General features: G+C 38.0%; 1 protein-coding gene across 29 annotated transcripts in view; it reads left to right on the forward strand.

The window, feature by feature from the left end:
- LOC108033626 (sodium/hydrogen exchanger 3) overlaps positions 1 to 23,952 on the forward strand; it is a 30,714-nt gene that overhangs the window by 760 nt on the left and 6,002 nt on the right. For 2 of the 29 annotated variants that reach the window (XM_050885540.1, XM_050885555.1), the window contains exons 1-19: positions 3,225 to 3,705; positions 9,615 to 10,111; positions 11,346 to 11,568; positions 13,202 to 13,465; positions 15,075 to 15,274; positions 15,392 to 15,512; positions 15,588 to 15,726; positions 15,786 to 16,003; positions 16,067 to 16,359; positions 16,422 to 16,547; positions 16,890 to 17,077; positions 17,467 to 17,605; positions 18,116 to 18,130; positions 19,384 to 19,440; positions 19,533 to 19,619; positions 19,686 to 19,860; positions 20,571 to 20,693; positions 21,399 to 21,614; positions 23,086 to 23,298. In XM_050885540.1, coding sequence (XP_050741497.1) covers positions 9,698 to 10,111; positions 11,346 to 11,568; positions 13,202 to 13,465; positions 15,075 to 15,274; positions 15,392 to 15,512; positions 15,588 to 15,726; positions 15,786 to 16,003; positions 16,067 to 16,359; positions 16,422 to 16,547; positions 16,890 to 17,077; positions 17,467 to 17,605; positions 18,116 to 18,130; positions 19,384 to 19,440; positions 19,533 to 19,619; positions 19,686 to 19,860; positions 20,571 to 20,693; positions 21,399 to 21,614; positions 23,086 to 23,298 — 3,211 coding nt within the window. In that variant the 5' untranslated portion in view covers positions 3,225 to 3,705; positions 9,615 to 9,697. Of the gene's footprint in view, positions 1 to 3,223; positions 3,706 to 3,878; positions 3,959 to 9,614; positions 10,112 to 11,345; positions 11,569 to 13,201; positions 13,466 to 15,074; positions 15,275 to 15,391; positions 15,513 to 15,587; positions 15,727 to 15,785; positions 16,004 to 16,066; positions 16,360 to 16,421; positions 16,548 to 16,889; positions 17,078 to 17,466; positions 17,606 to 18,115; positions 18,131 to 19,383; positions 19,441 to 19,532; positions 19,620 to 19,685; positions 19,861 to 20,570; positions 20,694 to 21,398; positions 21,615 to 23,085; positions 23,299 to 23,952 lie in introns of those variants that run through there. The other 27 variants (XM_017108015.3, XM_017108022.3, XM_050885559.1 and 24 more) reach the window with 24 other exon arrangements.

Consider the following 23,952-nt stretch of genomic DNA (forward strand, 5'->3'; position numbering starts at 1 on the left):
ACAGTTCGTTATAGTCCTTATTGTTGTATCTGTCGGATAATGATTTTGTTCCGTCATGTGGACAATGGCACCGCAGATAAACAACCTTTTCTGCACTTCAAAGTTGACCTTTGCTTTCTGCTTTTTTAAAAAAGTCATAGTGTAGCGTGGACTTAATATGTATTATATAATTGAAAAAAGAAATACCTCTTTTTTAATTAATTTGAATAAAAAGATTATATATCTTTATTTATTATCGTTATATATTTCGTAACATAAAGTTAAAAAAATTTTTTTTTAATTACTTCACCCTCTTTAAACTTATTTATTTATTCTCAGGTGGAGGGTATTTGAAAAGTACCAAATACCTTTCCTTTATTGCAGCTATAACTACTATGGCCTTAAGCTACGCTTATTTTATAAATATTTAAATTTTTAGCAAGTCTAGTTTTCATATGAGGCAGTATAAATTTATTGCCTTTAGGAATTTCAGGGAAGCAAGGATATTTAAGGTGTTAGGAGTAAGGAGCTCAGACGTGTTTGATATTAATATTATTATTATTTTTTTTATTAGCAAAAGGAATCCGGTACAGTATAAAATTGAATTTAATGTCTTTAATACGATATTTGCAATATATCTAAAAAAAAAACAAATTATTTTTCAATAGTTTTCCCAAAACCTTGTATAATAACTTAAATTAAAATGAAAATTATAAATTACTTCAGTCTTGAAAAATCAAAATATATTCTTTCCTAGTTTTCAATTCTACAAAATTTGATCTATCACGCAAGCAATAAAAGTGCCTGCAAGTGATTTGGCCACGGTATTACTGTAGTTTGCATTATTAGGTTTTTGGCTGCGATTTCGCTGCGGCAAAGCCATAACTATTGTCCACTTGTCACGCCCCAAATAAGTGAGAACTCAGTTGGCTTTTTTTCCCTGATTTACTGTAGTGTGTGCTGTGTCCTTTGTCCTTCGCCCATGGTCATTGCAAATGTGTTATATGTAATAAAATTGTTGTAATCCATTTCCCATGGCCCTTTATCTGTCTGATGAGTGGTGGTCGAGGAGATGGCGATGGAGGAGCTGTCTCATTTGCTGTTTCGGTTCGTCCTGCGGCGTGTCCTTGGGAATGCCTGGGGCTTACATAATAGCCGGCGACTGTGGAGAGAAAGCTTCGGGAGGTCGATGGGCGTTATTATTATTATTGCTATGTTTTTCAGCTGAAAGTTTAAGCCGCACACACGCACTCAACTTCGGGTCTAATGAACCTAAAGAGGGACTACGGAATATACTTCTATTGCTTCTGCTCTTCAGCGAGCAACTTTTGGGAAAACTTTGACGGTTTTCTGTTTACGGCCTTTTGTTTGCTTGCAAAATGGCTTTTGTGGGATTGTCTTTTCTGGTTATCAAAACCTTTAAAGTTTTTGTTTAATGGAGTTCGTTCTGCAATATTATAAAATGTATTATTAAGGTATTATGGGTAATGAAAATTGTATTTTTAAACTAAAATGTTGTAAATATTCTGCATTTACCAATAAACTGTTAAGAATAAACCCATGCCATTTTAATAATGTAAAAGCAGAGAAATTGAATTTCTTCCCAACTTCCCATCCAATTACATACCGCACAGCCAATCTAATCAGAACTTTTTAGCCATTGTCAGCTCTGGATATCATTAGCATTATTATTTCAAACACTGCGCAAAGCTTCGGGAATAATGTTCTTGAGTTTAAAAATTATGCTTTAATGTATCTACTTGTAATACGATTGTAAGATTAGGTTCCCGTTTGGAATAACTAATTGTATAGAAAAGCAGTTAATAGTGTTCAACTTAATTCATTGTCGTACTAAAGGGCGACAAACAATATGTATCGAAGTTTTTGACAGTGCAAAAGTGGCCCTGCCTGTGGTTAAGTGTGTAAAAATATACACTCTCGATTCATAAAATCGTCGTTAGGGACATCCAATCAAGGCAACAGACGACGCAGTTTCGCAAAATGAACCCCCATCCTTAGGATTCAATTACGTGCACTTAGCTGCAGTCGTTCAAGTACAAGGATAACGTGTACTCCACGGTCTCTGTCTCGTGTTTTCAGGGCAGAGATAAAAGAGCTGCACCCACGCCATCCGCTGCCCGCTTTGGATCGATATTATGGAAATGCCACGATATTGAAATGTTTGCTCTGAAAGTGCTGCACACATTCACTTGCTCCGTGCCCTTTGCAATTATCTAGGAATTACAATCGTGCTATCCTTGCCCACAGGACCTCACCACAAAAAAAATAACAAAAAATCAATTTCCATTGCGGGGAACTTGCTTCTCCTGACCAATTGCGGTTGCCTGCATTGGCGCTTTTAATTATTCTTTCAATTTACTTTACAAAAGTGGGCTAGAATGCAGGAAAACGGCGAACGATGTCCGTTTGAGTCTAAGCATATCCCTTAATTGATGTTTTTGTATTTCTCAAGACCAATCAATTCCCGATTGTTCACCCTAGTCTAGACATGTTTATGTAATGATTTACTATGCACAACATATAATAAATACTATTGAATTAAGATTACTCTTTATCACTGGAAAAATGTATCACTTTTCTATTTTTCCCTACAATAAAATTTACAAAAAAAAAAAAAATTAACTCCCAAATAAGTTCGAATAGTTCGGAAAGGTAGTAGAAAATGTTTGTTTTTGATGTAGGTAAAAAATAATGTTTTAAGAACAATAATTTTAATATGTGTATAAGAAAGGTGCGGTATTTCTACCAGACAAAAACTTACTGATTTCCTTTTTTACCTCCACCATTCCTGAAACTAAATCCCTATACAATTGTTTAACGAGCAAGTTAAAATTATATTTAAAAACTGCCGATTTAGTAACTTAAAGATTAAATTGTTTAACAGTAGAATTTTCTTATTATAAATATATCTAAACCATATTTAACAAAATTGTATTGAATTTTACCAATCTAGTGTTCTTAAAGATCCGTTTAATCCATGGCTATTTTAACATTTAACAAATATTTACTAATACTTTTGGCGCAACATTTTCTTGCCATTTGTTTGCAGTGCATTTTTCTTCCGCTCTCTCCCCCTTCCCATCCTATGCCGTAACAGCTGTTACGCCAGTGTGGGTGCCGGCTAACAGACCCACGCTCTGTTAGCGCTGGAACACCGCTGTTATCGGACCGATTTCGGGTTCTCCGCTCTTTCAAATACATTTTCCTACGATTCTCGCATTCAGTTCTCGGCTGTAGAGCGCGCAGCAGTTTCTACTTTCCGGTTCGTTCGCTGAAATTCGATTTTCGGCTTCCATTGCCCAGCAAAACTATAGTTTTTTTTCGAGAATTATTCAAAAACGTCTGGGGAAAAGTTTATGTATAAAATATGTGAATCGAAGCGAAAGCAAGCCGTGTTTTTCCCTTACTTCGTGATGTCGTGCGTTTTTATTTTGTGTGACGAAAATAAGTGCGCCTCTTTTCGTCAATAAATATTAATGCGCGTTGTGCCGTTTGGCGGGCATAAATTTGAAATCATTATTTATTGCACACGTCTGCAGTGCGAATCAAAACAAAAACGGGAGCAGAGAGAGAGAGTGATAAAAGGAGAGAAGGAGGAGAGGAAGAGAGAGTGGGCGCAAGTGAGTGCGAAACATAGTGGAAAAGAACTAACAGCTGCCGGCTGATTTGTTGCGGAAAAGGAAACCAAGAAAGAACAAGAAAAACGTGCGTAAAGATGTTATATCTACAATAAAAGCAATTCCTAACCAACATGAAATGCCAATTCAACGCTGAAATCATGCTACAAAAATGTTTTATATTTTTATGCAAGGGATATAAAAAATATTATTGAATCTGTATTTGTGTGTTATGCTAGGAAACCCATTTAAGACACCGAAATATCTCAAAGATACTTTCTCCAACGTATGTAGATACTTGTTCAACAAATGTAAAATGAGTTTTGGCTGCTTGTACAAATGTATGTATATATTCTTCGTCTATTTTTAAATTGGCTTCTATATTTTTCACGTTTCTAGAGACAGCGTTTTTCCTCTATTATTTATTTTTTTGACGTCTACCAAAAGTGCACTTGAGTTTATTTCGGTCTTTTGCCGGCTCAGTCGTTTCCATTGCTTTCACTTCTCCATTCGCTTTGCTCTACTTACTTGATCCCATTTCGCATTCCAAAATGCCCATATGACGAGTGTATTTATGTATGTGGAACATAGAAAACATTCGTAATTGTTGCTTTTTGTTCTACATATGTATTTGTTGTTGCCAACCTGATAACGTGGAAGAGCTTGGCAACATACATATACATACATATTTGCCAGATATTTCCACTGACTCATCTTATTTTATAATTCTTGGGTTACCATGAATATACTTCTTAAATTTAGGTTTTTCTCGCGACGCTGTTTTTTGAATGTAATCATATTTTATTTCTCTTAGAAATTGTTGCAATTTAAAACTGTATTTTGTATAAAATCAAACCAATCTTAAAGAAAAAAAAATGTTCTTTTTTTCCAAAGATGTGCTTTTTTTTGCTTAACCTATCGAAAACCCGTTTTTTACATTCAAGTATGCATAAACGAATAAAAGAAGCCGGATGTACATATGTATATACCATCTTCATATATAAATCTACCAGTATACATATGAACACTCGGTTTTGCCACACATGGCTGTCAAAAAATGTGCTAGTGGAATTAAACTGTCAATCAAGTTGATTTCATTATCAATTATCAGCCAATAAATTAAGATATGGGCAGACATACATAGATATAGCACCGATTTATGAAAGTATGTGTAAATATTATTCAATGGTTTTCTAACGTGTTTTGTTAATTAGCTGGTCAGTAGCGTTGTTGTAAAAATGATATCAATTAATAGAGCCTCGAGCATAGGTTAACATATGACACATCGGAAGCTTCCGAGAATTTCCATAAAAATGGGTTCCTAGGAAAACAACAATCAATTTTACTTATACTTTTGTTCTATTTTATGAGACTCACAAATCAAATTTCCTGGAGACGTGTTACCTGATGAACAGTGCATATCATTAGCAATAAATATTCCATATCTGGTAGAAAAAATGACAACAAATGTTCGATTTATAGTGAATATACATCATTAGACCTTGACGAAAATCGATGTAATAATGGTTTTTGTTGATAAACCTTACACATTGGCATTTGTTTTGGCCTGTAATCAGTTTTCAAGTAGTCCGTACAAGGTCTTTTGCCAAAAATCCATTTAAGATTTAAACGAAAAATATAGAAAATCGATTTTTTATCGCTTAATTACGTCCAGTTTCGAGCTGACCGATGGCCAGAAATATTTTATCAGCAGGGTGTTCTCATTCCAGGAAACAAAGTTTTTATTGTAGATAAAAATAAAGGTCACTTAAGCAGCGGGCTTAAATTTATTGGTCAGCTATTTTAAGTCGCAATACATCATTACTTTATGCAGAGGTTTTTTATTTGTTTGTTTATTTAAGGGGAGCTTAGGCACGTTCAAAGTACTAGTATTACTCAACGACGTTCTTTCATTTTGTTGTATCTCTTAGATAAACATGAAAGTCGGCGGGCAATATTTATTTAAATCATCTTTTATAATTATTTTGTTAAAGTCTTACTGATTAATAATTTCCTAGATGTGCCAGCATTCATAACAAAGTACATACATTTATAAACAGTAATCATGTAATATATCCCTTTTTTTATCTAAAGTAGGGTGAATTCAACGCGTTAGCTCCCAATCTAGATGTCGACGTGGGGCTCCCCTATTGATGTATGCAAACATAGCTGTTTTTCAAGGAAGGCAACCCATAAATGACAATTCAGTATCAATAATGATGGAAGTTTATTGGGGTTTCATTCATGAAATCCACTGCTTCTGTTAGTGGAACAGCGTTCGAGACTCAGTAAGGAATTGGTCGCAAACACAAAGGGAATTCGTTTCGTTTTTGACTTTCTTTTTCCAAATTTGTGTTTATTGTATATTTTTATGTATGTAAATTTACTTTGCAACTTTTTCATGCAAATGATCATTTCGTTTTTTTCTGTGAAGCCAAAAAGGTCTGTAGCGGTAGTGCCGAATTCCATGTTTTATATCTTGGCTAAGCCAAATTGACATGTCGAGTTCATTTTGTTTTCGGATAAAGAACGCTTGGTATAAATTCCTAAGCTGCAGATATAAGGGTTAGAATAAATTGTAACACAGCAGTTAAGGTAACAAATTAGGAGTAATTTTCATTTTACTTTTTAACATTTTTCTTTAATAAGCGTAAAGTTACCATTTAAAAATTGCAGCGCAATTATTATATTATCCATAGAAATTCTTACTGGGGTGAATCTACAATTGCTTACTTACTTACATAAACAGAACTCGCTTAAATGTTTACTGTCAGAGGCACAGGTGCAGAAAACAAAGTCGTGCCTGCAAATAATAATCAAAGTGTACCTGTCACTGGACTGCATAATGCCAATAAATATTAAAACCAATCGTTGATTATAAGCAATGCAAATGTTTTGCCCTATCTTTCCAAGCTGTTAAACTGATAACAATGATAAAATATGTCATCAACAGTTTGTATTCAGTATTCAAACTTTATAAACCTATTAAAATCAATCCAAACTGTAACAATAATTGACAACTACTTTTGCCGGAACATGTCCGTAAAAACATTACGAGTCCAGGAAGCCCATCGAATTCACACAGACCAGACAATAGATATTTGCTGTGGTCGTAAACAGTCATTATTTAAGTTAGTATCGTAGAAATTTCCATAAACTCGGGCATGTGGTAAAATAAGCACTTAACGATATTTTCCGAGGCAATTAGTTTTGGCTCCCAGATGCATTGATTTAAATTTCGGCCAAGTTAGCTGCCGCGGTCCCCAAGTTTGTATTCTGGATAATCGCCTTAAACCGGTTCGAGGGGCTTTCGGCCAGTTCGAAGTCTGCCGTTGCACTCGCTGTTGCATTTTTCATACATCAATTGGCTTTGATTTGTTTATAAATAATTTCGCCCTGCAACTGCGATGGTATTTTCCATATTCCCTTGTGGCGCATGTTATCGATTAGCTGTCGCCGAAAGCGTAACCTCAAAACGGTTGGGGCAAAGTTCGGGAACCTGAACAAACAAAGTTGACATTAATGTGTGGCAGTGACAGCTGGAAAAATACGTTTACTTAACGATCCTTAACGGGAAGGTAAATTAAAGAAGAAGAATAATTTTACGTTACGCCTTTTTTTTGATACCCACAGAAAATTCAACTCTGCTTCTCAGTTTTGGTACAGTCACCTCAAATAACACTCTTTCTTTCCAGTTCAGTCTCGTATATGCACCTCATTCCATTCCAGATTTTAGTATTGCATTACTGAACAATACATTTACTTTGTTGCCTTTTTTATAGAATCATTTTAGATTACGTCTTCAGCTTTTCAGTTTTGGTACAGTTACCTCAAATGGCACTCCTTCTTTCCAGTATAGTCACTGATCACCTCGTTCAATTCCAGATTTCAGTATTGCATTACCGAGAAATACATTTACTTTGTTGCGCTTTTTATACACATATTTTGCTGCCATATTTTGCTAAAAAGTCTTTCGCTCAGTGGGCACAGAAAAACATTTTCTTGGTGGCTGGCCAAAATGTACATCGTATTCTCAATTGGTTATTTCTCACAAATATAGTATACTTATTTCACAAAATCGTTTGACCTTTGAAAATATATTATTTCCGCTGTCTAAACCTGAACTGAACTCTGGCCATGAAAGACGAAAATTCCCGCCTCAAATATTTACATTTGTTTCGGGAATTAGTCGCCCCCACTGGCCAACATAAACATAAGTCCGTGGAGTGGGTTGTTGGCAGAAAGGGGTTCTGCGGGGGCGTCAATACAGTGCCAGTCCATACCCCAAGGTGTAGGGGCTCTGCGGACCCAAGAGTAAACTCAAATTAAATATTAACACATTTCGGGGGTGTTCGGTGGCTGGCGATTTGCGAAGAAATCAATTAAATCGTGGCGCAATTCGTTCAAGCTCAAGGACTTATTGCTGTAGATGTTGGGTCAACGTTGCGAGAATATTTCTGCAAAAAGATTCTTTACAGTGGGCCACAAACAATGATACATTGCAAAAGTTGGATTCCACTTTTTATTATAGCTTCTGCAACAGGAAACAAAAGTTTCTCTTGGGTGACATAAAGTTTCGAGTTACCTAGATAATATAAGACAAGACAAAAAGAAAAGTTTACAACATTGGAAGTAAAATCTAAGGAGACATTCTTTTAATTTGAATTTATTTTTTTAATTATACTCACTTTTACAATTTTTATTAGTAGTTATTCCTTTTTGCAATTACGTTTCTATACGGATTGTTAAATCTTACCCATAAATTTGATTCCTGTATTTCTTATTCATTCCACTGTTCTTCTGTTAAGCGATTAATTAAAATAAACGGCTTTGCACTAAGGCCACTTGAGTTTGATTCAGACAGATTTTGTGGAAAATTGGGTTAACCTTGCGATTAAAGCCGGTTAGTTGGCCAACTGTTAACGGTTTGTAACCAAAGTCACTGAACTTGAAATTCTGTGGGCGCTAATCTAATCACCACCTTGCACCAAGTAGTGGGTTGTGTGGGAAAGCCTAGAAAATTCACGGCCATTGGCAGGAGCAATTGAATAGAAGGATGGAGGAAGGCGAAGACGCCTGGAGGGATAAACCTAAATTGGCCATCAATTTTGTATAACGAGATAGTCGACACTTGCACAAACAGAAAGCGAACTGGCCGTACAAACAGAATCAATTGCTCAAGTCGAAACAATTACAGAAATCGACCCGTGCATTGCCCTCCAAAGAATCAGCATCTCAAATGTGACACTCGAACCACCCCGATTACTTGATTGGGAGGCTCTATCTCCCGCACCCGACAGATAGGCTTTCGCTACTGCGCTAATAAAATTTCGCCAATAATACAAATCAGATCTTATCGGACTCGAACTGGCGGCATTTCCACTTTTATTTGTTTACTCTGCCTTATTGCCATATTTACTATTGGTATTAACTCGCTAATTTCGCATGGCGCTAAGTGCACTGGATCTATCCAGTTCGAAAAGCAAATATTGTCTGCTTGATAAGTTTGCGTTAAGTCTTGAAAAAAGAGTGGCTGCAAAGCGATATTCCAAGTGGACACACAAGAGCGCTTGAATTTTACTGGATTTATTGCAAATAGATTGCAAATTAACATTGGAAATAAACGAGGGCTTTTTTGGTAAACGGCTTAGGCTTCGGCGTATAATAAACGATGATTAAATAAATCCACACCCACTTGGCTCGGAGTTTTAAGAAAATCACGTGCCGCAGCAGATGAAATGGGATTTCATTTTAGCACATTTTTATTTGCAATGTTCCAGCAACTCAAAGAGAATTAATCGGAAAGGGAATAAATATAAATATGCGATTTAATGGAGTATATCTGGATTTTGGCCAGAAGTCTTCATGGTTGGTAAGGTCCGTGGGTTTTAACCAGTTTCGATTGGTTATTGGTGCAGGTCGGTCGACTTGAAGAGTGCTAATAACAACAAATGTAAAACGAATTAACTTATATTTGTTTACTCTCTCTCCTTGCAGTTAAAAAAGAGGGCAGCAACTAAGAAGGCCAAGTAGAAGGACATCATAGCATGCCAGGATCAAGAAAGTGAAATCCAGTCACAATGAGCAACCGCACGGAGCAGGATTACGACAGTGCCACTCCGGCGCTGCAGCAGCAGATGAATCTGGCCCGAAGAGCCTGCTGGAGGACCAAATCCTCCAGCTCGGATTTCCCCCCCGACGCAGCCAGTCGCTTAGAGTTAGATAACTCCAAGATTGCGAATCAAATCGATGCAGAAGCATCGCCATCGAGAGATGAAACCAAAGCACGAGCAGAACCGCAAGCAGCATTCGCCGCACGCAAAACAACCTGCACCTTCTCCGGCTGGCGGGGGACTCTCAGCAAAAGGATGCTGCTCGTCTGCGGCTTCATCCTAATCCTTGGAATCGCCCACGGGCGGCCGAACACGAGTGCCGTGGGCGTGGCCCCGGGGAAGGATGGCAAGGATACTGCGGATGCGGTCACCCAGCTAAATGTGAGTATGGCGAAATCCGAAATCCACAATCCAATTCAACGGCCATTAAGTCGGGCATTACCGGCACATCCGGGGTGCAACCAAAGCTCTTTAGGTGATTGCAATTGCCGTAGCTCCGGATTTAATTGGAAGTACAGTAGAATGCGCCTAAGAGAACCTTTCAAGAAAATCTTTTTAATAGATTGGCAAGAGGTTATACTAGTTATTCGTAGGGGTTTCTTAAAATGAAGCTAAAAATAAAATAATTATTAATCATATTCTTTATCAAAATTAGTTTTATATATTATGCAAGAGCTTGTTTTTAATGTTTTTAATTTACCACCTTACCAAGATTTACTTGAATGATTCCACAAAAAATACTTTGACTGTAGCTCAACTTAAAAAAAAAGTAGGGTCGTAAACTATACCGTCAATGGCAGCAATTAGTGATGAATATCGACAAGTTTATATGGGAACTACAAGGTGTATCTAAGGATGGGTTATGATAAACACTCACTGCGGAAATCGTAAAGATGATTTAGTAGTTTCTTAGCCTTGCTTGATTGTTTGAGTTCTTAACTTTGATTAACAAAAGAGTTTTTTTTCTGTTTTTCAATGTAAATACATGATAAGATATCAAAACTCTAATAAAAAAGGAATACTTTAATTAAATATCATGCCACCATGAATTTTTTGCTTCCTTAAATGTAACACTGGAACACTGCTAAAAATAGATTTTATTGAACTTGTATTGGACCCCAACTATATTGCTGGGAAGCCCCAATTAATTACCAATGATTTGACGTCAGTTGAATAGGGTTGTGCGCACAAAAGTATTTACTATCTCCTTAAGTTCTCGACTCGTTATTAACCCCAATTTAATATTCATTTAATGGGGGAAATACATCCGACATTCTATCAGTTTTCTCACTGACCTACATCAACTTTTCAACCAGAATTTATGTGTAGGAATTGGAACCGCTGACGATTCAAAAACAATAAAAAGCAAAAACAAAAACCTGACTCTTTCGTGTTCGAGTCGTTAATAAAAATGAATGTAATTTTGAATGGCGTGTTCCCGAACGGTTCCCAACCCACCAGGTCTGGATTTTATTTTCCGCAGTTTATACGCCCATGTAAATATTTAATGTTTGCCTGGCGGCTATTGGCATTTATCAATTTTGCGCACTCTGTTTGCCAATTATAAACCACTAATGCCTGAATTATTTCGCTCTTCCTTCCTGGCCAAAACCAGCTGCCCCAGACCTCGCCCACGGATGTGGTGGATGTGGGCCTGGATCCGACGCCACCAGCGAGGTTGCCACGTGCCGAGCCACTCAAATCCAGCGACCAGGATGCGGAGGGCGGCGAAGGGCACAAGATGGAAAGGTACCCCCTCTCCAGCGTGGACTTTGCTCGGGTAAAGACGCCGTTCATCATCGGAATCTGGATTCTGTCCGCCAGCATAGCGAAAATAGGTGAGTGAAGGATGCATCTTAATCAAAGCATTGAAGATTAATTACATTATTAACTTTTATTAGTTTAATTTAATTCTGAGTATGTTCGGTTAAATATGGGATATATACCATAGACTCTGAGAAGTACTAAAATGCTCCTAATTAAACCCACAGAAACGAGGTGAAATAGTAGTAAAAAAGGTCTAGATTAATTATGTATATATTCCCAAGAAGTGGTGGTACTATATGCAGAAGTTTTGAATACTTTAACTAAATTATTATTATTTTTTAACCCACAAAAACTGGCCAATTAGCGAATATAATGTAGATTTAACTTGTGCATAATCCACAGCAGCCATTAATCCTTTTGGTGTGGAATAAAAGCCACAGTTTGTGGTTCTGGGCGTGGGTGTCCCCCTTAGTTTCCTTCTGCTGTTGCCAGGCAAAATCAATATGGTTTATGTAATTCCTGTGACTACGACGCCGCCATCATGCAGATTTGCGTCAAGTCGGCGACGTAACCGTGTGGGCGCTTGGCTGCGAGTCCTGGCCGAAGGACATTGCATAAGCCCAGGATGGATATGTGTGCAACAAGCCGTAGGACTTGGGCCTTGACCCTGCCCCCGAGCAACAATTGGGCCCAAAAGGCAGTGCATTAATCATTTACTTTGATTCTCGGCCACTGTCAGGCCTCCCGAGACTTCATTACCAAGGTTTTTAGTTTCGGCTTATTTATTTCTGGCCCCAATGTCGGCATTTTGCCACTGCCAGACAGGTTTATTCGTAGCCCTGGCCATAACCTTCATTGCAGGCGAGAGAAAATCCGATTTCCAACAAATCAAGGACCCTGGCTGGTTTTTTTTTCGTGGGCTCCTCTTTCCATTTCCATTTCTATTTTTAAGAGGGCCCAGAAATATGTAGGCGAAACTTGATTGCGAATGCCATTTGGCCAAAAACAAACTGCTGGGAAGGTCGATTGTAAAATGAGAGGCTTGGCACTCGACGAGGAAATAAACTCGAGTTTTTACTGCCAGATAACATACTGGAAACTTTCCTTAAATCTGATATCTTTTAAAGCTTTAAAACTTTTGTTTGTTTTTTAAAGAATATTTAAAGAAAGAATGCTAATTGTATTTCTTTTCAATCCATTGTTTTTTATTTCCATTTCTATTAAATTTATTTGTTTCCAAATATTTAAAAACTTTATTCATAAACTGAACCCCCTATAAGTTTCCTAATTAAATTCCGAGCACCAAAAATGCAAATTGAGCCCTTACATTTTTACGAAACTTTCCCACAATTTAGCTTTGTCTACGAAGCATAATTATCCTTCGCTTTTGTGCCCTTGAACCCAAAATATTTTGTTAGGGGACTAATGCAGAAATAGCAGAGGGAGAAGTGGGGTTTAAAGGGCAAAAGGGTATAAACTAGAAAGGACTCACTATAACCAAAGCAAAGGCCTTTCGAAATTGCATGCAAATTTGCCATCATTTCCATCAAATGGGAATATTTTCGTTTTTATGGCAGCCTGTTCGTAATTAATGGAAATATTTCCGATCCACCACCCGCAATTTTACAAGCTTTTGCGTTGCAGAATTGCTCGTGTTTATCTAGCAGGAAAGTTTATATACTCGTATTTTACAATTTATTTCAGGTTTCCATATGACGCCTAAATTGCATCTAATATTTCCGGAGTCGTGCCTGCTGATTGTCGTGGGCGTGGTCATCGGGGTGGTGCTCTATTTTTGCACCGACGTCGCCGTCTCCCCCTTGACCCCGAACACCTTCTTCTTCTACATGCTGCCGCCGATTATCCTGGACGCAGGCTACTTCATGCCCAATCGATTGTTCTTCGACAACCTGGGCACCATCCTGCTCATGGCGGTGGTCGGAACCATCTTCAACATAGCCACCATTGGTGAGTAGGGCGGCGGTAACCCGAGATGGATTCGACTCCTGCTCGCAGGGGGAATTGTCCTGTCGCCCGGCTGATGGCCAAGTCAACAAAGGTGGTCGCCTGGTAATCCCATCCATCTATGTCCATCGAGCGAAAAACGGTCAATGGCAGTTGTCGTTTAGATCCGTCGATTGCTGGGGGTCCATTATATTCGTTTGCCTTGGTTGGGGCTGGCACATGAGTAAACTGAGCTAAATTTATTAACGACAAACAATGGGTTAAGGCAGTCTCTATTGGGTTGTAACAAATATTTACTTGGGTGAAGGATTTTGGGTTGATTAAAAGAGCAATCTTGTTTTCAATTTTGATTAGGTAATGGTAACTATAGTTTCAAAAATTCAGAATTCTTGAATGGATAATTTTACCACTTTGAGTGGTTTTTAGTTTGTTGTTTAATTTTTTGCTTTTACCTATTGTTTGTATCTTATTTGAAGTACTCCCAGCCTGAACAAAGCAGGTATATTGACAGTGACAATTACCAAAGGTGTCGGCAACGCCAGCAATTAGCCACCTGACACAGATGAGTAAACAGAAGCTGAATCATCCGAAGCATCCATTAAAAAATGCCCGCCTCTTGTGACCCCCTATAAAAGGAGGGCGTACAGGGGGCGTACCTTTTTTTCACTTCCAATAAATTAGGCGACACGCGAGGGGCGTGGCACCGCCCTAGATGGCCGCTTAGACGTGATTTACACAGAGGGTAACAAAACATGCGATTGATGTGGATGCTGGAGCTGCCACCGCAGATGTTGAAGTGCTCCAATAACAATGAAAAAGGGGGAGGGGGGGCCGTGGGTGGGTGGAAAGGGGTGGCGGACGCCAGTTAGATGAATGACCGAAACCGCCAACGGACGGCGGGATACACGCTCGAGTTGCCACTGTTTGCCCGCCGAACAACCAGACTTGCCAATTACTTATGCTTAACAAATTGGATTACATATCACAATGGGCGGACCGAGCTGTTAGTTTATCTCTCGCGATTCATTTGGAAAAGTGAAAATTCCGCTTCAATTATTCATTTCAGGGAATTCGCACATTGTTTTCCGCTTGCTTATATAACGAATTTGATGCATTAAGACTTGTACTCTGGGAATTCAACTTACATACTCGTATCATTCCAAAAACGATATTTTCGTTATGACTAACGCTTATTCAACTTTTTGAATAATTGAAAAACAAACAATTGACAAGAACTATTGCCATGCACAAATGGATTCGTTTGAAAGCTTCTGCAGCTTACAATACTTACTGGTGGCACAATTTGTGCTCATTGCAGAGCCGCACAAGCAATATGATGGCAAACATTCAATTTGCGTCGTGGCAAATTCAATTATTCTTGGGAGAACACGCTTATCAATTGACTTAAGTGACTGGGAGATGCATTTCGAGAACAACAACCAGCTGCTGCAATGTCAATGCCGCTCGAACGGCCTTCGATCGGCCAGTGTCTAATTGAGTCTTGGGAAGGACTCTGGGAAATTGATGGGTTGCAAATAGATTACACGCCCCTTGCCCCGCCTGATTTTATTTGTCTCACCTCTTTGGCTTTCTTTGATTTTCTCCCTTGCAGGTGGCTCGCTGTACGCCTGCGGAAAGATGGGAATTTACGGGGAGAGCGAGACTCCGGGTCTGATGGACGTATTTCTGTTTGCCTCCCTCATATCCGCCGTGGATCCGGTGGCTGTTTTGGCCGTGTTCGAGGAGATACACGTCAACGAGATCCTGTACATTGTTGTCTTTGGCGAGTCCCTGCTGAACGATGCCGTTACGGTAAGATGGGTTTATCACCTAGGAGTGTGGGCCACAGGATGTGGGAGCAATTAAGTCAACAAGTGCTCGACCTGGTTAACTAAATCACCCTTCTGCATCCGCCTCCCGCCCTCCCAGGTTGTGATGTACCACATGATGGAGTCCTACAATGAGATTGGCTTGGACAAAATCATCGCCCAGGACATTGCCAGCGGCATGGGTTCGTTTTTCGTGGTTGCACTGGGTGGCACTGCCATAGGTGAGCGCTGGCTTTTTTGATTCGTTTATGAAAATTGAATTGGATTTTAACTGGCAATCAAATTCATATCCCCAGGCATCATCTGGGGCTTTCTCACAGGTTTGGTAACCCGGTTCACCGATCATGTGCGTGTCATAGAACCTATTTTCATATTTGTGATGGCCTACCTGGCCTATCTCAATGCGGAAATCTTCCATATGAGCGGCATTTTATCGTGAGTTTTGCAAAACAGGTATCATTTCTCGTAACTCACTTTTGGAACTTACTCAACAGCATCACTTTCTGCGGGATAACGATGAAAAACTATGTGGAATCGAATATTTCCCAAAAGTCGCACACGACTGTCAAATATGCCTTGAAGATGCTGTCCAGTTCGGCGGAGACGATTATCTTTATGTTCCTAGGCGTGGCCACTGTGAACAACATGCACGTATGGAATACGTGGTTTGTCCTGCTGACCATTGCCTTCTGTTCGGTGTTTCGTGTTATTGGTAAGTATCTCAATATCTTATAATACTTAAACCAAGTATTGACTTCTATTTGTGACATTTTAGGTGTAATTTTGCTTTCCGCCCTGGCCAATCGCTTCCGTCTGCACAAACTATCCAGGGTGGATCAGTTTGTGATGTCCTACGGCGGACTGCGTGGTGCTGTGGCCTTTGCCCTGGTACTGCTGGTCGATGAGAATGTGGTCAAGCAGAAGAACATGTTTGTGACCACCACAATAGCTGTGATTTACTTTACCGTCTTCCTGCAAGGCATCACCATCAAGCCGCTGGTCAAGATCCTCAATGTGAAGCGTGCCAACAAGCGCAAGCCAACCATGAACGAGCGAATTCATGAAAGGGTCAGTTGTCTTCATAGTTACAAGATGCATTAATTGGTTTACTAAAGAGTGTTTTCTAATAGTTCATGGATCACTTGATGGCCGGCATTGAGGACATTGTGGGCAAGACAGGCAACTACAATGTGCGTGATAAATTCAAGCGCTTCGACAATCGCTTCATTCGCCCGCTGTTGATCAGAGATCTCAAGGTATTACTAACGTTTAAGTGGGGAGATTGGGTTGGAAAGTTCTAGAAGTGGGCCTTATTATATCCAAACCTAAACTGCCACTCAGGAAATTAATGAATTGCATTTATTGGACCACATTCCCATGCAAAGTTATGAGCGAGAGTTAAACAAGAATAGAAGAAGTGGTGGATCGACTGCTGATGAGAAGCGCTGGAGGCCGCAGCGTCGAGATTCAAAAAAATCCCCAAAAAATAAGTCATCAAAGAACCTTAATATATACGATGACAATACTTAGTAATAAGATTATTAATAAAATTGAAATGGAGCTTTATCGATTCATTGTTTTTTGTCCTTCCCATTTAGGGCGCTGAGCCGAAGATCATCGAGACGTACTCCAAACTGACAATGCGCGACGCCATGGAGGTGATGAGGCGGAATCCATCCACCATTGGTCAGATGACGGGCACCGAGTCGATGAGCGCCCTGTTCCGGAATTACACCAATAACTATATTGGCGGCAGGTGGGCACCGCCAACCATATACACCACCTGGTAAACGAATTTTGGATTGAACGATATCTTGCCTGTACTCACACTGAAACGATCGTATATTGCATGAGTACGAATAAATTCAAAATTAATGTAGTGAATTTAACTGAATATTAGCATGAACTTGCACTAATCATTAGTTTAAACCAATTGGCCACTAACAAACACAAAAAGAGCAAAGGTGTCACAGAAATCTCTATATCGCTGTTGCTTTAATAATATTTAATTTAATTATAAAGTCGATTTATGTGACACCAGCTCGAACTTTCTATTTCTTATATCTAAAATTCGTTTCACCACCTCTTTGGTTTTGACTTCAAGTAATGATGTACTTAATCTATGAACTTATTTGTGATAAACTTATACTGATGCCTGTTTGAAACATTCTTTAGTCCCAGTCTGACAAATCTAGACAATACCTGTTCGCGTAATCTGGACATGGCTGAGCTGGATTATAATCCATCCAAGAAGGATCTGACTGATGCCAGGATCCATCATTTGTTGGCCGAAGAACTGAAGCCCTATAGAAGGGTATGTATTGGACGCATAATTTTAGCTTTACTTCCAATTCACGTTTTGTAATAATAAACTCTTGGTTGGATATTCTATAGCAAACAGTTTTAAATTTAATTACCCCCAAAGATAATCACAGCCCAAAAGTTCTTTCTTTTTATGATATTTTATATCTATCAATGTAAGACACCACCTTTTCGCTCTATAGTAGTCACTAAAGAGTCTGTGCCAAGTTCTACTGTATCTTCACATTCTTCTTTTCCGTTCTGTTCTGTACTTTGGGCATTTACTTTCCTCACACTCTGCGCTTCTGGCTCTGAATATAAATATTTATGGCTGACTATATACATATATGATTATTATTCCATATAAATATATCTGTGATTAATGGTTTATTTAATTTCTTTCCCGTTGTTTCGAAACTCAACATCAACTTATCAACAACGTGTTTTAATATATCAAAACCGCTTCAAACTTTCGTGTGCCTAACAAATCAAATATAAACATTTTCAAAATATCGCGATAAAGGCCTCAATACAAATGGTACGAATAAATTGGTTCATTCGTTTTTGTTCTAATTAATTTGATCTGTTTCTTGGTTAATTTTAAACTCCTTTCGAATTAACTAATGATGACTACTTTGTTAAATGTTACACGTTGTGTGTCTGTACTCTTTGACTGCAAATATTCTAAATGTGTCTTCTAATTGGTGTTATAATATTAAAAACAATCCTAAAATTATGCCTTACTATTTAATCTAAACGAGCTCAAATGTACTGCAGCGTTCAGCAACAAGAATGACTAAATAAAACCTTTATCGTAGAAGATAATAGTAGGCTTCAAATATTAAAAAAAAAAATCCTTTCAATTATGAATGACATTTTGTAAAATATAAATCCCTTGTATTGAATAAAAATTTGAACTTAAGTAAAAAATTTAAATCATCGAATTAAATCATTTATTTTCAAGGATAAAAATTCAAAAAAAATTCAAATATTCAAAAAATAAATGAAGCACAGTAACTTCTTTTAACTGTCGTTAAAAAATAATTAATTCGCTTTCCATATAACTTAAGACAATAAAAATAAAGACTGCGTAATTGTACTTAGAGTAATTTAATAATATTTTCGATAACATTTTATATATTATTATAAATATTTCTAAACATTTTTTTTTTGCCAATGCTAAATGTAAATGTTAATCTTAAACACAATCAAATAATACACATTTTTTTTAATCAATTTTTTGTCACTTTAATCGAAATTTATGTAAATGCGACATACAATTATCAAACAAAATATTTTTATGATGCACACAATTTATAAAGTATCCATGAATAACATATTATTCCACGATAACTTTTTTATTTATTACTAACAATCTGCATTTGTTTATGTTTCCAAAACCACCTATTTTCCCTCCAAACTTTGTATTGAACTTTTCAACCTCTTTGTCCAAACACACTAAACACCAATTCATTTTGTCTGCAAAATATTGTTGTGTTCACAATTAACTAACGCAAATCTAAAATACTCGGAAAAATGTATTTTGGGCTCAGCACTCTATAAATGTTAATCTCTACGCATAGGATGTACAAATGTTTATGGAAAGCCGTTTCACTTACTCAGTTCGTGTTTATGTTAGTTGAAAGCAATTAATCGTGTTTTATATACTACCTATTTAAATGTAACTGTCCTATCTTGCAATCCGATTGCAAGGCCACATCTCTCTACTTATATCATTGTGCTGGCATATTATGATTTCGAAATTTAATTTGCTCCATCAATGTTTTACAGCACCGTCGTCTTAGTTATAGCCGACACGCAGTAGATGACAGAGATTTGTCCACCCAGGTGAGTACCTGTCCACCCCAAGCACCAGCCACTGGCTTTGCCAATTTTAAACGATTGAACCTAAAATTAAACAAAACGTAACTCTCTTGCAGGTCAATTACAAAATGCAAATGAACTTCAGGCGCATGTTCAATGATCGCAAACATCACAAGCGCAGCAAACGTGGGGCCAGCAATAAGGTGAGCCATCTCTTAAGCACTGTACCCCAAGAGTCCTATTTTAATGGATACCCCCACTATCCACAGGAGGCCAAGGAGAACGTTAAGCAGAATCATGTCTCGTTCCATGATTTCCAACAGAACGGCACCACCAAGCAGCTCACCAATGGTACGGAATCGAGTTCAAACCATTCACGAAAAAAATCTTACAGAAAAAGACATACTCACAATTCACTTAACAAATATCGTAGATTAGAAATAGGTAAATGACGCTAAAATCAGCAACAAATTTAACGAACGAAGTAATTTGTTCCAGTCGAAAGAAATGTCCGTAGAGTTTCTCTCAAATCAATTCGTAGAATTCTGTTACTCTTATTTTATTTTAGTTCTCCGTTGTACAATGAACCGACGGCTATTAATGTTTAAAAAAGTATCATGCGCTGTCTATTCAGTTTCAGTTTGTAGAGAAAAGTTTAGTGAATTTTAAGTTGAAACACAATTTCATGCGTCATACTAACCTAACTCACCATGACTTTTTGTTATTATTCAAAGCACCGTACTAAAACAAATTTTTATTTTTATATTCCAAATTAATAAGTTTTATTAAGACGTTTGTAAGGTAGAAATGGCAATCTTCGCTATAATCGGCGATCAAATACAATATATTCTGAATGCCAACTACCTTAAAAACTCCTAGATAAACTGTTCCCTAAATTGATTTGATAAGGAGAAAACCTTAAAAATGTGATAATTAATTGGTAACTAATTTGATTTCAACCGAATCCTTCTCTTTCTCCCCTGCATCGCTTTCCCCTCCAACTGATGCCAAAAAAACAAACACACAATTGGCCCAAAAATCCTGAAAACAAAATATGTGCACTAATCGAAAACAATAACCCCAACTGCAACACACACACCTAAATGTTCTGCCTGTGCCCATTATTTGTTAACTCGACCTCGAACCATTCAAAGACTATATTAACAATGTGCTTAACGAAACAGCCGAGGAGTGCCAACAGAATCCCAACGAGATCAATGTTGTTGGCCCCAGCGACGATTGGGATGACGGCCTGACCTTCACCGCCAAATCATCACGTAAGTGTTCTCATTACTCCCCAAAAGCCATCCGTATTTGTTACCAATTTTTAATTTCCGTAAAAACATTTAAGTTATGAGGTTGTCTACATAGAGCATAGGCAGCCCCTAGATGGTTATGGTTGTATGGGCTCCTATCTATATGCGTATCTTTGTTTCTCCCGGTCTTCGAGACAGTTTTCTACACCTGATCAGAAGTCATATGACACTATCTGATGTTTTCCATATTCTGATAATTGCCCACCTTCCTTGTTTTGTTCACACAAAAATGCCATCATTTTAATTATCGTACCTTTTTTTGCCTGAAATGAAAGGAATCTTCAAAAGGTTTTATGAGTACTTGTACATGAATCGATTAGTTGAGTAGCTGAACAAGGTTTCTGTAGTAGGTAACTATAACTAAATATGAAATAAATAACACAATTATCTTAAACTAAAGAATATCCTATTTACCGGATAAAGCTTCACTAGTCCTGTTCACTTTTTCTTTATCGATTTAATTTCCTTTTGTATTAATGCATTTGTTTTTATCCTACCTCCTAAGGAGTACCTAATAAAAGCTATAACAACGAACTTTCTACATATTTTTTCTTGTTTTATGCCTTCCCAATTATTTCGAAAACCAATCACTTAAAAAAACACAAAACGATAAAATGTTGCTGGGCGCAAAAAATATATGAACTGAATGCAAAAAATTACGATTAGCTGACTCGGATCGCGCCAATAACAATTCCCTGATAGCCCACATCCAAAACCTGCCGGGTTTCGATGCCTCCAAGGCGCGTATCGTCGTCCAGCATTATGCGCCGAAGGTCGACGACGGTCCGGAGACAGATCTAGAGTCGCCGGATCAGGCCATTGGGCCCACGGCCGCCGAATTGATATTGCCGTGGCGGCGGGACCGTTCATACCAGAGCATTGGTAAAAGACATCATCTCCAGATCCATCATTCCACCCATAAATCAAAACAGCAACGACACCTACAACAATCGTTTTGAACGCTATGAATAGCTCACCCATCGATCATTTACATGCTCAGACCCCTGGTTATATTCAGACCACACATTTAAAATAAATAAATATAAATTAACTGTGGTTTCAAAACCGTTGAGGTTAAATTTTACTAAAATAAATCATATATCAATTGATAAAAATCTAAATTGTTCTAGTTCCAATATTCAAAAAATTTTAATTTCAAAGATCCGGAGTCCCAAACCTACTTAGGCTTTAGAGATAATAAGCAATACTACATCCCATCAGTTTTTCCACAACTCCATCTCTTCATTGCGCAGCATTACGTGTACTTAGACCTCATAAAAGGCCAGTCATTAATAACTATTCTTATAGAGCGCCTTAAGCTTAGCTCAACCAATCGTATTTTGTGCTCAGCACCTTGCGCGACTTGGTCAATTTTCCGTTGGTTACTATCAGTTTATCATTTAGTGCCTTATATTATTATTATTCTAACTCGATGGAGTCGGTTACCTTGATTTCCACCCCCGAAACTATTAGCCATGCTAAGTGTTGCCTAGACGTAGCTGCCCATCTAATTAGTTGTCATTACACTCTGTTCGTGCGTCGTTAACGTAAAATTGCTCGTAGATGTAATTGCCATTGATTGGTAGATAATTCTATTCCTCGAATGCAGTTGAAAGTTACCATTGCCAAAGCTCGAAATTACCTGCATTTAGCTTCATTAACTTACCTAAAACCAATTTGAAAAGTCACAACAAATTAAAGATTTGTGTGTATGAAAAAAAGAAGAAACGTCGAAACAAGCATGGCATTTTTGTGCATGACCAAATTTTATATTATTTTTTACAAAATAGTTTTCCTTAATACCCCTTAAACTGTATCTAATAACGAGAAATCGAACTGTTTCGGTGTAATTGAATGATTAGCTCTTTTTAAATACTTCCATAGCAAAGAAGCCCAAAAACATATTGCTTTCCAAGAAGGGGACCTTGGAAACACCCCGTCATAATGCCTTATATCAACTGTTCTTTAATATTCTGTAAAATTATAAAATTATAAAAAAGATCAGCTAATGATAAGACAGGACCTGTTTTATTTGATATACTGTTCATTAGGAAAACTATAGATTTGCATACTTATTTTCCTTATGTGACATCTAATTTTTCTTGAGTTGAGTGCACCTCGTTTGTTCTTGCCCTTTGACTGTGTTCCTCTTCCATCAACTGCGCTTATGTTAAAAATACGTTGACAATATCTCCCATTATGGCCTCCCATCTCGAAAACCGATGCTAAAGCGAAAACTGCAGTGTAAAACTGTATGCTGCATGCCCAAGCGAAGCCTTTAGAATGATATTCCCATCCAATAGAACGATTTCAATGTATATTTGTAATTTTAAATATTGCTTTTGATATTTAGTGGCCGAGCATCCCATTCCCGAGGAGGATCGCAACCTGTCCCGCGAGTCCGATGGGGAGAGGCGGGTGGCCACGCCCACCGCCACGGAATCCCAGCTGCCGTGGAAGCGCCAAGGGGACGAGTGCACGGATGCAGTCCAGCAGAACGAATTCCCCGCCTGGGCCTCAAACAAGGAGTACTTGGCCTACAATTCCCCCAGTGCAACATTCCTAGGTAACGTATGAAGGCACAAGTCACTTGAGCGTTTTAGGATATTTAACAAAGGGGTGGGAGGCGAGTTCTCCGACAATCACACAACAATTTCCGAAAGGTTATTTGGGGACTCTCCTATGGTTGTTCTTTCTATATATTCGTGTCCTCAGTTGATTACTGTTTGTAAATTGGCTAAGCCGAGTGGGACTGCACAGAGAAAAATATGTAGCTCTTGACTTAATTATTTAAAATTTATGTAATTGTAAGAAAAAAAGAAAATAAAACGCTTTGAACTTTTCAAAAACTTAAAACCCATTGCGGAATTATTATTTTTCTCTGTGTAAGGCCCTTCAGATTTGTATTTATCAATCTGGCTGTTTATTCGTCTACTATTAAGTGTATATAGTTTACTTGATTGTATTATGAGCACAAGTGACAAAAATATAACAACTATATTCGATGGCAAAATTGCACCCTACTTTTTGTGTGTTTACCGATCTGTTGTTCATTTCGTTGTGATTTTCCTAAAATTTTCCTTTTTCTTTCTCTCTTTTCCCCGCATTGTTTTCCCTCGGTAACTGTTGCCCACTCCAACACCCACCACGCTCCACTCCACGAAACACCACACGAACACCCTGTAAAAACCCTCTGAAAACGCGCCCAACGTACCCGCAA

The sequence above is a fragment of the Drosophila biarmipes genome, chromosome 2L (genome assembly GCF_025231255.1).
Source record: "Drosophila biarmipes strain raj3 chromosome 2L, RU_DBia_V1.1, whole genome shotgun sequence".
Lineage (NCBI taxonomy): Eukaryota > Metazoa > Arthropoda > Insecta > Diptera > Drosophilidae > Drosophila > Drosophila biarmipes.